The 13,374-nt window shown below is 35.8% G+C and overlaps 1 protein-coding gene across 1 annotated transcript in view; it reads left to right on the plus strand.

The window, feature by feature from the left end:
- Positions 1 to 13,374, plus strand: part of UTP20 (UTP20 small subunit processome component) — a 90,209-nt gene that overhangs the window by 41,093 nt on the left and 35,742 nt on the right. The window contains exons 28-38 of the mRNA XM_065937618.1: positions 3,314 to 3,457; positions 4,050 to 4,129; positions 6,357 to 6,574; positions 7,204 to 7,348; positions 8,698 to 8,785; positions 9,673 to 9,816; positions 10,021 to 10,071; positions 10,178 to 10,330; positions 11,652 to 11,807; positions 12,121 to 12,261; positions 12,678 to 12,815. Coding sequence (XP_065793690.1) covers positions 3,314 to 3,457; positions 4,050 to 4,129; positions 6,357 to 6,574; positions 7,204 to 7,348; positions 8,698 to 8,785; positions 9,673 to 9,816; positions 10,021 to 10,071; positions 10,178 to 10,330; positions 11,652 to 11,807; positions 12,121 to 12,261; positions 12,678 to 12,815 — 1,458 coding nt within the window. The remainder of the gene's footprint in view (positions 1 to 3,313; positions 3,458 to 4,049; positions 4,130 to 6,356; positions 6,575 to 7,203; positions 7,349 to 8,697; positions 8,786 to 9,672; positions 9,817 to 10,020; positions 10,072 to 10,177; positions 10,331 to 11,651; positions 11,808 to 12,120; positions 12,262 to 12,677; positions 12,816 to 13,374) is intronic.

The following is a 13,374-nucleotide window of genomic DNA, read 5'->3' on the forward strand; positions in this document are numbered from 1 at the left end:
GGCGCTTCCTTCCCATACCAAGGTCTGAAAGTCTGCAGGCAGGAAGCCAAGGAATGTGTAGGATTCATCTCCACTGTTTCTCCTCTCTTGAGGATGACTGTCCTCTGTTGCCTGCTGTCCAGTGTCCAAAAAATCATTGTTTCATATATTCTTCAGTGTCTTGAGAGGGGAGGCTAAATCTTGTCCCTGTTATTTTATCCTGTCTAGAAGCAGTAAAACCACCTAAGGGAGCAGGCAGAGCAGCCCTGCAGCTAACACAGGGCTGGGAGTAGCTCATGTTTCCCAACAGCCATAGCAGAAACCTCATGAGATATGGCATCAAGGAGTGTCCTTGGAAGGGGATTGTCTCTGTAGTGGAACCAGATTAGCCCAGGCATAAAGGCTCCACCTAACAGAGCCTAAAAAGATCAAACTTTCCCTGAGTAAATCAGCTGCATCCCAGAATAAAGCTCAAAACCTCTTGGGTGATTTAAATGAAACTAGATTTCACAGTGTCTGACAGTCAGGTGTTAACCAGGCAAGAGGAGGATTTTGCCTGTAATGGAAAAAAAAAAAACAAAACCAATGGATAGAATCAGGCCCAGAAATGACACAGGTAATAGAATTAGACAAGGATGTTAAGACAGCTGTTAGAAATACGGGCCATACATTCACAAAAGTAGAGGAAAGCATGAGTGTGTTAGGGAAAGACATGAAGATGTAAAGAATTTAAAATAAAATGAGGGAATGTGGTAGGAAGTGACCAAACTAGAGGTAGATGGGTGCTGCTTTTAGTAGGGTGTTCAGGGTCACCTCTCAAGAGCTGATATTTGAGCTTACACCTACCCAGCCACTGGAAGAACATTTCAGGCAGAGAAAATGACTAGTAGCACAAAGTCCTGGAGTGGAACAGTATTCACATCCCAGGAAGAAACAGAATTTTAGTTTTTGTCTCATAGTGAGTGACAGTGACTGCCTGTACATGGACGTTTTAAATCATGAAAGTCCTCTGACTTTTTGTTAACTTGGAAGATGTTACTCAGTAATGCAGCCTTACTCCTGAGTCAACAATCAGTAATTCAGAGGATCATTTATACAATTTCACAGTTCATTAGACAGTGAGGTGCTAGCCTTTCTGATAGATAAGAGCCTTCTTTTCTTCTTTCTTGTTAATTCTTGGACAAGTCCAAGGAATTCCTTGAGTTTCTGTAATGAATTATTGCACAGTAATATGCTCAAGTGAGTTAAAGTTCTGCACTTGTGTGTTTGAGTGAAGTCAAACATTGACTTTTTTGTATCTTTCAGATCCTTCAGGGCATTGACTGACACTGAAATGGTGTCTTGAAGGTTGTTTTGATTTGGTTTTCATTTTTTGTGTTTGTTTTGTTTTGGTATATTTAAGCAAGGAAGTAACTTGTAAATGTCCATAAACTCTGTCATATGGAGTATTCCTCTAGGAATTAAAGTCTGCAATTGCTCATTAGGATTTTTCTCCAGTTTAATTTCTTAATAATCACTGAGAAGCCTGGGCAGTTGGCTCTGTAGTTACAAAAGAGAATAGAACATGCAGATTCTACTTGATGGGGGCCTTGGGGGGCTGATAGGCAGGGGAAATGGGGCCTATGATTTGGTGTCATGTTTGCAAGGTTAGTTTCTTACTGCTCCAGGGGATCGTGATAGCATGCTTCTTCAAATATCAGTCATAGTTTTTATCTTTCGCCAGATGTGATCCTGAGAATAATGGAAATACTGTCAGTGAACTGAGGCAAAACAGAATGACTTGTGACAGTGTCACCGCCTTGTCTGCCGTGTCCTCGCTTTGTAACTTGTGTGATGAGATAGTTAGCTAAAAGTGAATGGCAAGAACTTGATGGGTGTGTCAGCCATCATGATTCCTCAGGTTTACATAGCAAATTAATGGCATCTTCATACTCGCTTGAATTTAAAATGTTCAGTTTCACATGCAGATACTTCCATTCGTCAGATTATCAGATTCTTATGACAAGTAACTTGAGAGTTTTCTCCATGTTATCGTGGCGACACGACTTGATGTTCATTATGTTAGATTACTTGTGCTGTGTTCATACATTTTAGCGTGCTTTAAATGTCACTAATTAAAGTCAAGTGTAGAAAATAAGTTGCCACTTATATATATCCAGAGCTCACAATGTGTTAATCAAGTGGAAAAACAATTAGAGTTTGAATCTTCTCCCATTTATTTGGTTTTACAACATTCTGTGCTTGGGAGAAATCTCTCTGAGGCCTTTTTTTTTCCTCTGCCTGACCTAAATCTCTTCATCTTTTAAGATCCAGTGGAAATTCTGCCTGAAGTTAACCTTTCTCTAATTTATTGTAATTCTTGTCCTAAGTCAAATATCTTTGGTATTTTTCATCTCTCATGTAGTTTAGTAAATGTTCAGGAAAATTATAAGTTGAGGTCAGGACTATGGCTAGCATACCATTGGACTCATTAGTATAGGCTCAGTATATTTTTCTACTCTGAGTCTAAAAATTTGGCTGCATTATTTATATTTTATAACTCGTAGGGAAGGAGATGCCAGTGGAAGTAGCAATACCTGTTAATAAAAGAAATTTGCTGTTAATTTAGACATCTGTGGACTCTAGCTTCTATGCCTCTAAACAGACTAATCTTATTTTTCTCCAAATTGTATTTTCCTTTGAGCTGTATATTTTGAGATCTTTGCAGGCCTTAATTCAGTCACTTCATTCTCCTTTACTGCACAAAGTATTTCACTGTTTGAAGAAACTATAAGTTCTTCAGTCCCGTGGACTAATTTTAACAAGAATAACCAACTCATAGTCTTTAAAAAAATAATAATAATAATACAAATATAAAAAAAAACAGAAAAGTGGCTTTCATTTGAAATGAACATTTAGATTTTATTTTTCTTAATCTGAAGCATTATAATGGCAGAATAAGTTTTGTTTAGAGTGTTCTATTTGTGGGAAGAAAGCAGAATTTTACTTGAGACAATTGCTTGAATAAAAAAGTAAAACAATGTAGAATACAAAACAGATGTTCCCACTGAGATTTTGTTTTGCCTTGAGGACACTTAGTGTGATTTTGCTGGACATTGATAATAGAACACATCTCACCATTTGATTTTTTTTTTTTTTAAGTCTGTATTCCCTTCTTGTTCAGTGAGAAAAGCAATATGACTTATTGACGTTTCCATGTGAATCAGAACCAGAGTCAACGGACTTAATAGCAGGATTTCTAGCTTGATTCTTAGCTGTCTGAGCAGGAGTGCCTCCCTTAGGAGTCAAAGATAAAAACAATATTTTTTTTTAATAGAAGATCTTTATTTTACAGATTCAGCTGAGGTTTATTAACCCACTGAAAAATTTAAGACGTCTTGGAATCAAAATGGTAACTGATATCTTTTTGGATTGGGAGTCCTATCAGTTCAGAACAGAAGAAATTGATGCGGTGTTTCATGGTGTAGTTTGGCCCCAGGTAAACCTCGATGCCCGCCTTCTGCCCAGATGCTGTCTGCTTTCTCCTTTGTTACTGCTTTACCCACACGGTCTACCCCCGGCACAAATGCTTATCCTGGCTTTTTCTGTCATGTCAAGCCGTTCTTTGTTTCTGGAAGTTTTAGAACACTTTTCTTTGTTTCCACTACCACTAAAAGCTCAAGAGCTGGTTTCTGTGGTATAGTAGCGTTTATACTTAAGGCTAATTTGAATATGACTGTGTCTCTTAAGCAAATGCCATATAACTTTTATAGCACCTCACATGGTATGCCTCTGTGTTTTGACAAGCATGAGGAAAAAATACACCGGGATTTTTGTTGCATGTTTCCTTGGTTGATTTCTCTGGTTGTCCCCACTTGGTGATGATAACTGGTTATAGCTAAGACTGTAGCAGAGACTTGATCTTAGGCACAGTTGCTCACAGTTCAGTTTGTCCTTTAAATATTAATCTCTGTCTCTTGGCTCTTGTATCCTCGTGTGGCTTCTGTTCTTGTTCTGCTTTTCACTTGTTTGATTTTTCCCTTCAAGTCTGCATATGTTCTTATCTTGTCTTGTTTTTATTTTGTATCTAGATCAGCAGGCTTGGATCTGAAAGTCAGTATTCTCCTACTCCTCTACTGAAACTAATTAGTATCTGGTGCAGAAATGCAAGGTAAAAATTTTTTTTTGTACCTTTAAAAATGGTGGTGTTTTAGACTAATCTAGTCAAAACTAATAAAGGGAACTAATGGTGTCATTTATGCTCTTTCCACATAGTGAACTATGTATAGTGCAGTTAAAGAGAATAAAATAATTGAATCTCAAAATCCATAGTTTAAAGAAAAGTGCAATTTGCTGAATAATAGGTGTAGTGTGATCCAGGAAAAATGCTTTTACATGTGTATCTATGTATAAATATAAAATGAAATAGGAAATCAGTAAAAGCTAATTTGTAATTGGCATTCTAATCTTTTTCTCAGTTCCCACTTAAAAAATTTCATAGGCTTCCTGGATTTTCTAGGTCATTTTCTTCTATTCTTTATAAAACACCATCTAAATTCGCACACAGCACTCATGGTCTCAAGTCAGTATCCCTTTATGGACATTATGAGCCATTAACAGAACCTTCATCAACTGATAGTTCAGAGGTGCTATGTTACAAACTAAATGCATATTTACTGCAGAGTGATGGAAGCAGACTTAAGTTTGTTCTATTTTGAAGAACAAAAGATAGAATAAAGGAAAATGTGTTTTATCATTGATTCAGTGATGTTAAAATCTTGGCATCAGTTTTTACAAAATTAGGATCATACCATATAGCAATTTTTTTATTTTGTTTTTTCTTGTATATTTTGTCATGAACATTTCCCCATGTCATTAAGTAGTCTTCAAAAGCACTGTACACCTTGACATTGTCTTCCTCAGGAAAGCCTGTTTTGTCTTCACTGTCAGAAGGGCTCTTTTAATTCCCAGTTGGATAAAGCGATTTCATATCTTGTTTTTTCATTGGATGTTTATAAGCAGCACTTCATAGGCATACTTGAGAATGTTTTATAGTTGTACCATTGTTACACAAATAAGGTATGAAGGACTTTCACTGAAGAAGACTTTACAATAGTGATTCCGTTTTTATGTTAATTAGGTCCTCATCAAGGATAGAGCCACATCACTGGATGCCATTTCATCCTTTTCTATAGTTTCTCTCTCATTGACAGTAGAGATGATAATATGTAAACTGTCTTGTTTGGTGCCTGCCCACACTGTCCCCAGTATCTATTGGACAAACTTGTATGAATATAACCTCTTTGAACTTTTCTTTGAGTTTGTCAGGACTAAATATGTTCAAGTGCTTGAGCTCTTTTTCCAGTTATGATGAATTGGTAAAGCCAAACTATTTGAATTTTTTCAGTTTGACCTTCCTACTGATTTTTAGGAACGCATCTCTGGCTGTAAAACAGTTGCTGGTTTACGTGTAGCTAGAAAGTTTTTGTGTTCCCTGCTCTTTGGGGCATTGTTTGTCTGAGGCTTTCATTACTGGAGATGGGTTCATCACCTTTCCTATCACAAATGATCCTAGTCTGAATGTTGCATATCCTAGATCAGCAAATGTTGGTTTGACCTGTGGTCTGTACTCCTAACTTTCATGTTGTAGTACATTGGTTTTTATGTGAGTGTATAAACATTCACATCCTAGAAGGTTTATAATTGAAAAATAGCCTGTCTTTAGTACATTTCTCTTAGAACTAGCAGTTCAGAGCTCAGTTTTACCACTTATTAGCTCAGTGGCTTTGGACAATTCTGTTTCTGCATCTGTAATGTAGAGATAAGCATACCACCATAACATAGAGATGTTATGAAGATTAATGTATACATAAAAAGAGAAGGACCATGCAGTGGATTTATGTAGCAAACTTGAGTCTGCAAATAAAAACCTAACCAGACACACACACACACACACAAAAAAGAGAGAAATATACATAAAATGCCAAGATAATATGAGAAATATACATAAAGTGCCAAGATAATATGAGAGATGTACATAAAGCGCCCAGATGATACGAGAGATGTACATAAAGCGCCCAGATGATACGAGAGATACACATAAAGCGCCCAGATGATACGAGAGATGTACATAAAGCGCCCAGATGATATGAGAGATGTACATAAAGCGCCCAGATGATACGAGAGATACACATAAAGCGCCCAGATGATATGAGAGCTACACATAAAGTGCCATCAAATTTTAAAGTAATTTCCCTTCTGAGTAACCTTACTAGCTAGCATTCATCTGCACACATACACACATATCTTCATTAAACTCTGAAAATCCACAGGGAACATGTTTTTAGAAACAAACATGTTGAGAAAGAAGGTGACTGTTTCCATGTTTCCTCTTGCAGATATTTCTGTTTCCTGGCTAAACAGAAACCTGGGCACCCAGAATGTGATATCCTGACCAATGTTTTCGCGATTCTCTCAGCAAAGAACCTCTCTGAAGCCACAGCTAGTCTTGTGATGGAAATAGCCGACGACCTTCTTAGCCTTCCAGATTTTGAACCCTCAGAAGCAGTTTTGAGCTTGCCGGTGACAGGATGTGTATACACAGAAAGTGCAGATGGTATGTAAGCTGTACAGAGCAAAGGGTTCTTCTACTTTTGAGGTATCAATTGTACCCTCAGAATGAAAAAGTCAATAGAATCTGACTCTTCAGATAATCTAGGCTATTAAGAGAGTTTCTCTTCTCTAGGAATCAATACCTAGATTAATTAAATGCCTAATAATTCAGTTTATATAAACTGAATTTTCTTGGCAGTAGTTAGAAATTCAGATTATTTACACTCCAGAAAGCTCAACTGTCCTCTAGGACATTATCGAATGATTCCCACTATCATGTCTGAATTGTTCTTACCATATTATCCTAACAGTTCTTTTAGTGCTACTGAAAGTGGTTTAAATAAAACCTCAAAGGTCTCATATCGGATTTTTAATTTAGATAATGATTAAACCTGGCATGCCGCAGTCCATGGGGTCGCAAAGGGTCAGACATGACTTAGTGACTGAACAACAACATAGATGTTTTAACTAAGAAGAAATTTATTTAATCTTGGAGGTTGAAATGTATGAAATTTTCATGCTAATTGAGTTCCTGCCTTTTCTGGCATTGAGAAGATATTGTACAGTTATCTTTTAAGAGTATAGTTAAAAAAAGAGTGTAAATTAAAATCAGTACATTTATCTTTGTTTCAGAGTCTATCACAATAGGAGGACGATTAATTCTACCTCATGTACCTGCTATTCTCCAGTATCTCAGCAAAACCACAATAAGTGCAGAAAAGTTGAAAAAGAAGAAGAACAGAGCACAAGTCACTAAGGAACTTGGCATTCTTTCAAAGTAAGTGGTCTTCTGGTCCTTAAACGGCAATGCTACAGCTTGGGATTCTAGTTTTTAAAAACTATATTTGGTTTTTCATTTGCTTTAGCAAGGTAAAGGTTAAAGGTTTAGGTTAAACCTAAAAAGGTTTTCAGTATTTTAAATGTCCTCCAGTTTTAAGTTTATGTAGAATTCTTTTTCTTTGCTGGGATAGACCTTTTATGGCATCTGCCTTTGTTATAAAACATAACAGAATTTTCAAAATTCTAAGGTAGACTAATAGATTTGCTTTATTAGCCTTTGCATATTTTGTTCAGTTAGAATTTTGAATTATGTGAGATCATAAAGTCGTAGTTTTTAGTGGGATTGATGAAAATAACTAACTTAAAAGAACAGGTTGCTGTGGTTTTTTTTTAAGAGTCAAGATCTTGCAAGGGTTTTTAAAGATTTTCTTAAAAATTCTGTATATACCTCTAGACCTGGTAGTAGGTAACTGTGATTTCTGTAAAGTGTCTGGTTGGTAAGTCTGAGTGCACAGAGTGATCCTGCCTTTTTGTGGGGGGATAGACCGTGCCATGTGGTCCCCTGACCAGGGATCAAGCCCTCGCCCCCTGCAGTGGAGGCACAGAGTCATAACCTTAGACCACCGGGCAATTCCCCCAGAATGGTTATGTCTTAAACTCTAAATTGTTACAGGACTTAGTTGTTGAAAGTTTATTTTTTCTGTTACTTTCAGCAACAACAGAAAATGATGTGTTAAATCTTCCAAGAACTTCTTTTAAATGTTTTGTTTATACTAGTGTATTTCTAACTTATGCAGAACGGGAAACCACACCAAATATACTTACAACATTTTATCATAGGCCATGTGGTAGTGAGATGATGATGATGATTAGTGCCAGAAAGACCGGGCTTTAAAAGACCTTCTCTGCCACTGCCTTTTTGGTGACATCAGTTTCTCTGAGCCTCAATTTTCTCTGGGCAAAGTGGGGTTAATAATTCCTACATTATACAGCTTTTGTGGAAGTTAAATTGAAATGTATATAAAGCCTAAAACAAATCTCGATACTTAAAAATGTTGTTTCCAAAAAAAAAATAAATAAAAAATAAAAAAAATAAAAATAAAAATGTTGTTTCCTTGCAAAATAAGCAATTAGCAATGCACAGTCAGATGTCACAAAGACAGTGGAATGGCAGCCACCAGCCTGAAGGTGGAGGGAGAGTGGGCACTGTTCAGAAACTGTTCACAGAGTTACAAGCTGCCTGGGTCTTTCCTCACTGATGTTCTTCTACAAGAAGTTTAACTTCTAGGGAAATATTCTTATGTTACATATCTTCCATACCTGTCCCATTTGTTTTTCCTTCTCCAGGATCAGCAAGTTCGTGAAAGAGAAAGAGCAGAGTTCCTTGCTCATTACACTGCTCCTGCCCTTCCTCTGCCGCGGCGGTGTTGCTCAGGTATGAATTCACAGCAGTGATTTATTTTTGAAGTGACCGTTTATTAGGTTTATTTGTGAAAAATAATTCTATTGGTTAGAGTCTGTGAGATGTTTGTCTCAGAGTATTTGTGAGAAGACTTCATAAAGAAATATAAAACTGAAAACAGGGGAGAAAAATTGGGACAGAAAGGAATGAGGGCAGGCCAGAAAGTGAAGACTTCATCACCTATCACAGTAATAGTCTTACCTCTTTGTTTTCCTTTGTTTAGCTTCTAATCCATTTCAGGGTTTTTTCCCCCTCTCTGACTTTGATCAATAACAAATCTGGAATGTGAGGTGTGCATTGATCTTAAATGTGAATGATAGTGATCTTAAATATGAATGGCAAACTGAATGAAAAGTCAAACTGTTTTCATATTCACACATTGCTGAGAGTCTCTGGTATGATTTTCAAACCCTAGTTTAGTCTTTATTTTTTAAAAGAGTCTCCCCATTTCTCACACTCATTTATAAAGCCTTAGTAGTTATACTAAATGACTCTTACCATGTAGTAATTTAGTTTTAGAAGACCATGCATTTCTGCACAGCCAAAAGTGTGTGTTTTTTGTCAGCAAGTTCATTTTCTTTGTTTCTTTTTTGACTAGAAAATAGAAGAAATTATGTTTTAAAACCATGCATACTTTCTTTTAGAACTAAAGGAAGAAACTGTTGATGGACACTATTATGGGTTTTTGGTCAAGTTAAAATGTTAAGAACTTTTAAAAGACCATAAAATAACTTTTCTAATTACTACTACTTTTACTTGTTACACATATTTATTTGTGTTCTGTGCTGTGATATATTAAAAACAACATGACCAGTTTTCTGAATTACTAAAATATGATTTCTCTCCATGTTATTCTTAAGGATACAGAAATCGACATTCTGGTGACAATACAAAACCTGTTGAAACACTGTCTGGAGCCTACAAGCTTCCTCAAGCCTCTAGCAAAACTCTTCTCAGTTATTAAGAACAAGATGTCAAGACAATTGCTTTGTACAGTTTTCCAGGTCTGTAATATTCATTTCTATCCTAAATCCCTCCTTTTTCAAAAGGTAACTATGACATGGAATGCATATTAATATTAGCAGCTTTCTTGGTGCCAGTATGATGTTTCCATATATTTTTGAGTGCAGGCAGGGGATCAAAGGGGATGGTGAGCAGAGAAGTTAGGGTTGTTTTCACTAATAATATACTGCTTTCATTCCTTTTAGACCCTTTCTGATTTTAAGAGTGGATTAACATATATTACTGATGTTGTCAAGGTAAGAAAAAAAATCTTAAGTTTCTTTTGCTTCAAAACTATTATTATTTTCCTTATTTAAGATTTATATACCTTCATTTATATGATTTCACTGGCATTTTTTGTAGCTTAGCGCCTTTGATCAAAGACATCTTGATGATATCAACTTTGATGTTCGCTTCTCGGCGTTCCAGAGCATCACCTCTTACGTTAAAGAGATGCAAACTGTGGACATTAACTACCTAATTCCAGTTATGCATAATTGTTTCTATAACATGGAGGTAGGTTTTTTATAGTAAAACTTTGTGGATTGTTTTTTATTATTTTGACAGTACAACTGTATAACCTAATTTCTTAGTTTGGTTTTTGAGGACAATGGGATTTTTAGTATAAAATTTCTTTTAGTTGCACAATATTTAGCAGAGACCATACTGTTATTCTCATGATATGAAAGGCAGATATTTTGAAAAAAATGATGTATGTGGAAGTACTTTGAAAAGTCAAAAGCTGTGTATTAGAATGGGAAAGTTCACAGAGACAGAAGATAAATTAGTGGTTATCAGGAGCTGTGAGGGGAGAAAGAAATGAAGAATGAGTGATTATATTATAATGGTACAAAATTTCCTTTGGGGATGGTAAAAATTTTCTAAAATTAGATGGTGGTCATGGTTATAAAACCTTTGGAATATGCTGAAAACCATTGAATTATACAACTTAAAAGGGTAAATTTCATAGTGTGTCAGTTAAATATCAATTTTTTTAAGTTAAATAGCTATATTATTTGACAGTTGCCCTCTTTTATTGACACAGTAGAAATAAAAAGGTTTGGAGCTATATATTAAGTGCCGTGTTGCTAAAATGAATTAAATTTCAAAAATAGGGAAAATGAAGCCCTTGCTTAATAGTTAACTATGTAGTGGTATCAGTAATCTTTTGTGGTATTTTATAGTTATTTGTCAAATATTAAGAATTAAGTAATAGAGGAAAAAGTAATCTCCCCATTTGGGGCTCATTCTTCTTATATCTTATCAAAGTTCAACATGAGGGATTCTGAATCACTGCCTGGCTGGCGTAGTTGAGAATACTTTTCTACACTTACAACCCACCTTCTTTATAAACGAGGAACTCTGGAGCAGCTCACCAGAATTATACCAGCCAACTCTGTCCTTCTGAGTGAGCAGCTGGTTTTGAAAATTGAAACTGGCTTTAGGGAACCTTTTATTCTCTTTGCTTTGAAAAATAAAGTTAATTAAAAAGTGTATCTCATACTTCAATTAAAAGTAGGGGGGAGGGGGGAGAGAAAGAAAAACAACCCATGATGTATAAAATACCAAATTTCAAAAGACAAAAGCAGTAATTTTACAAAAGTACATCTCATAGTATTTTCTCAAATAAAAAACCCTTCTCGGTAAGCATGATTTTTCCAAGTCACTTACTGTGTTCCTCACACCCCTATATTTGTTCTTCCTTAAGGGTGAAGTACCTGTGGGACATTTCTTAGTAGAGAGTTTTATACAGAAGAGTGGCTAAATCTTATTTGGGAAATAATAGTCCATGTTATAGTTATTGCACAGTATAATTTGGGCTTTTTCCTGTGTCCAGTTAGGAGACATGTCTTTAAGTGATAATGCAAGCATGTGCTTGATGAATATCATCAAAAAGCTTGCTGCTTTGAATGTCACAGAGAAAGAATATAGAGAAATCATTCATCGTTCTCTCCTAGAGAAACTGAGGAAAGGATTGAAGAACCAGACAGAGGTATTGGGGTTTGCAATTAAGTACTTGTTATCTGTGGGTTTTTGTTTTGTTTTCCTGCAGTTCTGCTATAATTTGTGGAAAAGCAGTCAGCCTCAGTACACTTAATTAAAATACCTAATTGTATAAATACTTACCAGACTTTTAACAGGGGAGTGGAAACGGAGAAGAGAGCAATCATTTCTGATTTTACGTAGTTTGTTTTTACATTGGGAATGTTTTACTTTAAAAAAAAATTTACTGACTTTTTGGTGTTTCTTTGTATTAATCAAATTCTTTAAAAAAAAATTTTTTTTTCTTAACTTGATATTTGCAGAGTATTCAACAGGATTATACCACGCTGCTTTCCTGTTTAATTCAAACCTTTCCAAATCAACCAGAATTTAAAGACTTGGTTCAACTTACTAATTGCCATGATCCAGAAATGGACTTCTTTGAGAATATGAAGCACATTCAGGTAGAAGACAGTTCTTTTTTTTCCCCCTTGTCTTTGAAACAGACATTTCAGTGGTTCTCATTTTAAAAGATATATTTTAATTTTCCAAAAAGTTTTGAGCTTCTCATTTCTTGGTCTTTGTGGTCATCAGATTTGCAAAGGACATGCTTCTTTACTTGGTGGTATCACAAGCCATAATAATAGTGTCACCTTTCTTTGCCATTTGCTAAGAAGTTTAAATGCTCTAGGATCCATTGGTAAAGAAACGCTATGCATTATGCCTCTGGAAACAAATCAAGGCACAGGTGTTTGCTCATGTAACACTTGGACTGTATTTCACTCTTTTAATCTTTTCATCGAAGAGGACTATGACTGAAATGGAGCCGGTGGGTGGTGAGCTCATTCAGTAACTAATTTATATTTTATCTAACTCATAGATCCACAGAAGAGCAAGAGCCCTGAAGAAACTGGCAAAACAACTAGTGGAAGGCAAAGTCGTGCTGTCTTCTAAGTCTCTACAGAATTACATCATGCCTTATGCTATGGCGCCAGTTTTTGATGAGAAAATGCTCAAGGTAGGGCTTTAGCTGTAGAAGCCAGGACATTTTTCCCTGTTCCATGACAGCTTCTGCAAAGTATAGGTGGGATTCGTGGCATCCACACTGATGTTGTTCACCATAATTAGAGACTTAAAATAGTTCTTTAAAAAAACAGATCTTATAAAAACCCTTAAAATTGTGCCAGGCACATGCTCTAAAAACGGTGTCTATTATTTTATGTTCACTATTGTTAGCTCACAAAGGCTAACCACAGAATATTTCCTTTCACAGAAATGATCACATCACCAAGATGTCATACTTTTATTTTTGTATCATACACCTTAATTCGCATTATTTTCCCAAATGGCTCATAAGAAATGAAATAAAACAATAGCTACCTTTCTTCAGCATTATACCAGATACAGGCACAATTCTGATTTAATCCTCACAGCAACTCAACCCTATGGTGTAGGGACTGCTACTGCTATTTTATAAGAGAATAAACTGAGAATCAGTGAGGTTATATAACTTTCTCAGAGACATACAGTCAGAACCTATATTTGAACTCAGAATGTCTTCAGTTTTATACTACATA

This window comes from Muntiacus reevesi, chromosome 1 (genome assembly GCF_963930625.1).
Source record: "Muntiacus reevesi chromosome 1, mMunRee1.1, whole genome shotgun sequence".
In the NCBI taxonomy this organism is placed as follows: domain Eukaryota; kingdom Metazoa; phylum Chordata; class Mammalia; order Artiodactyla; family Cervidae; genus Muntiacus; species Muntiacus reevesi.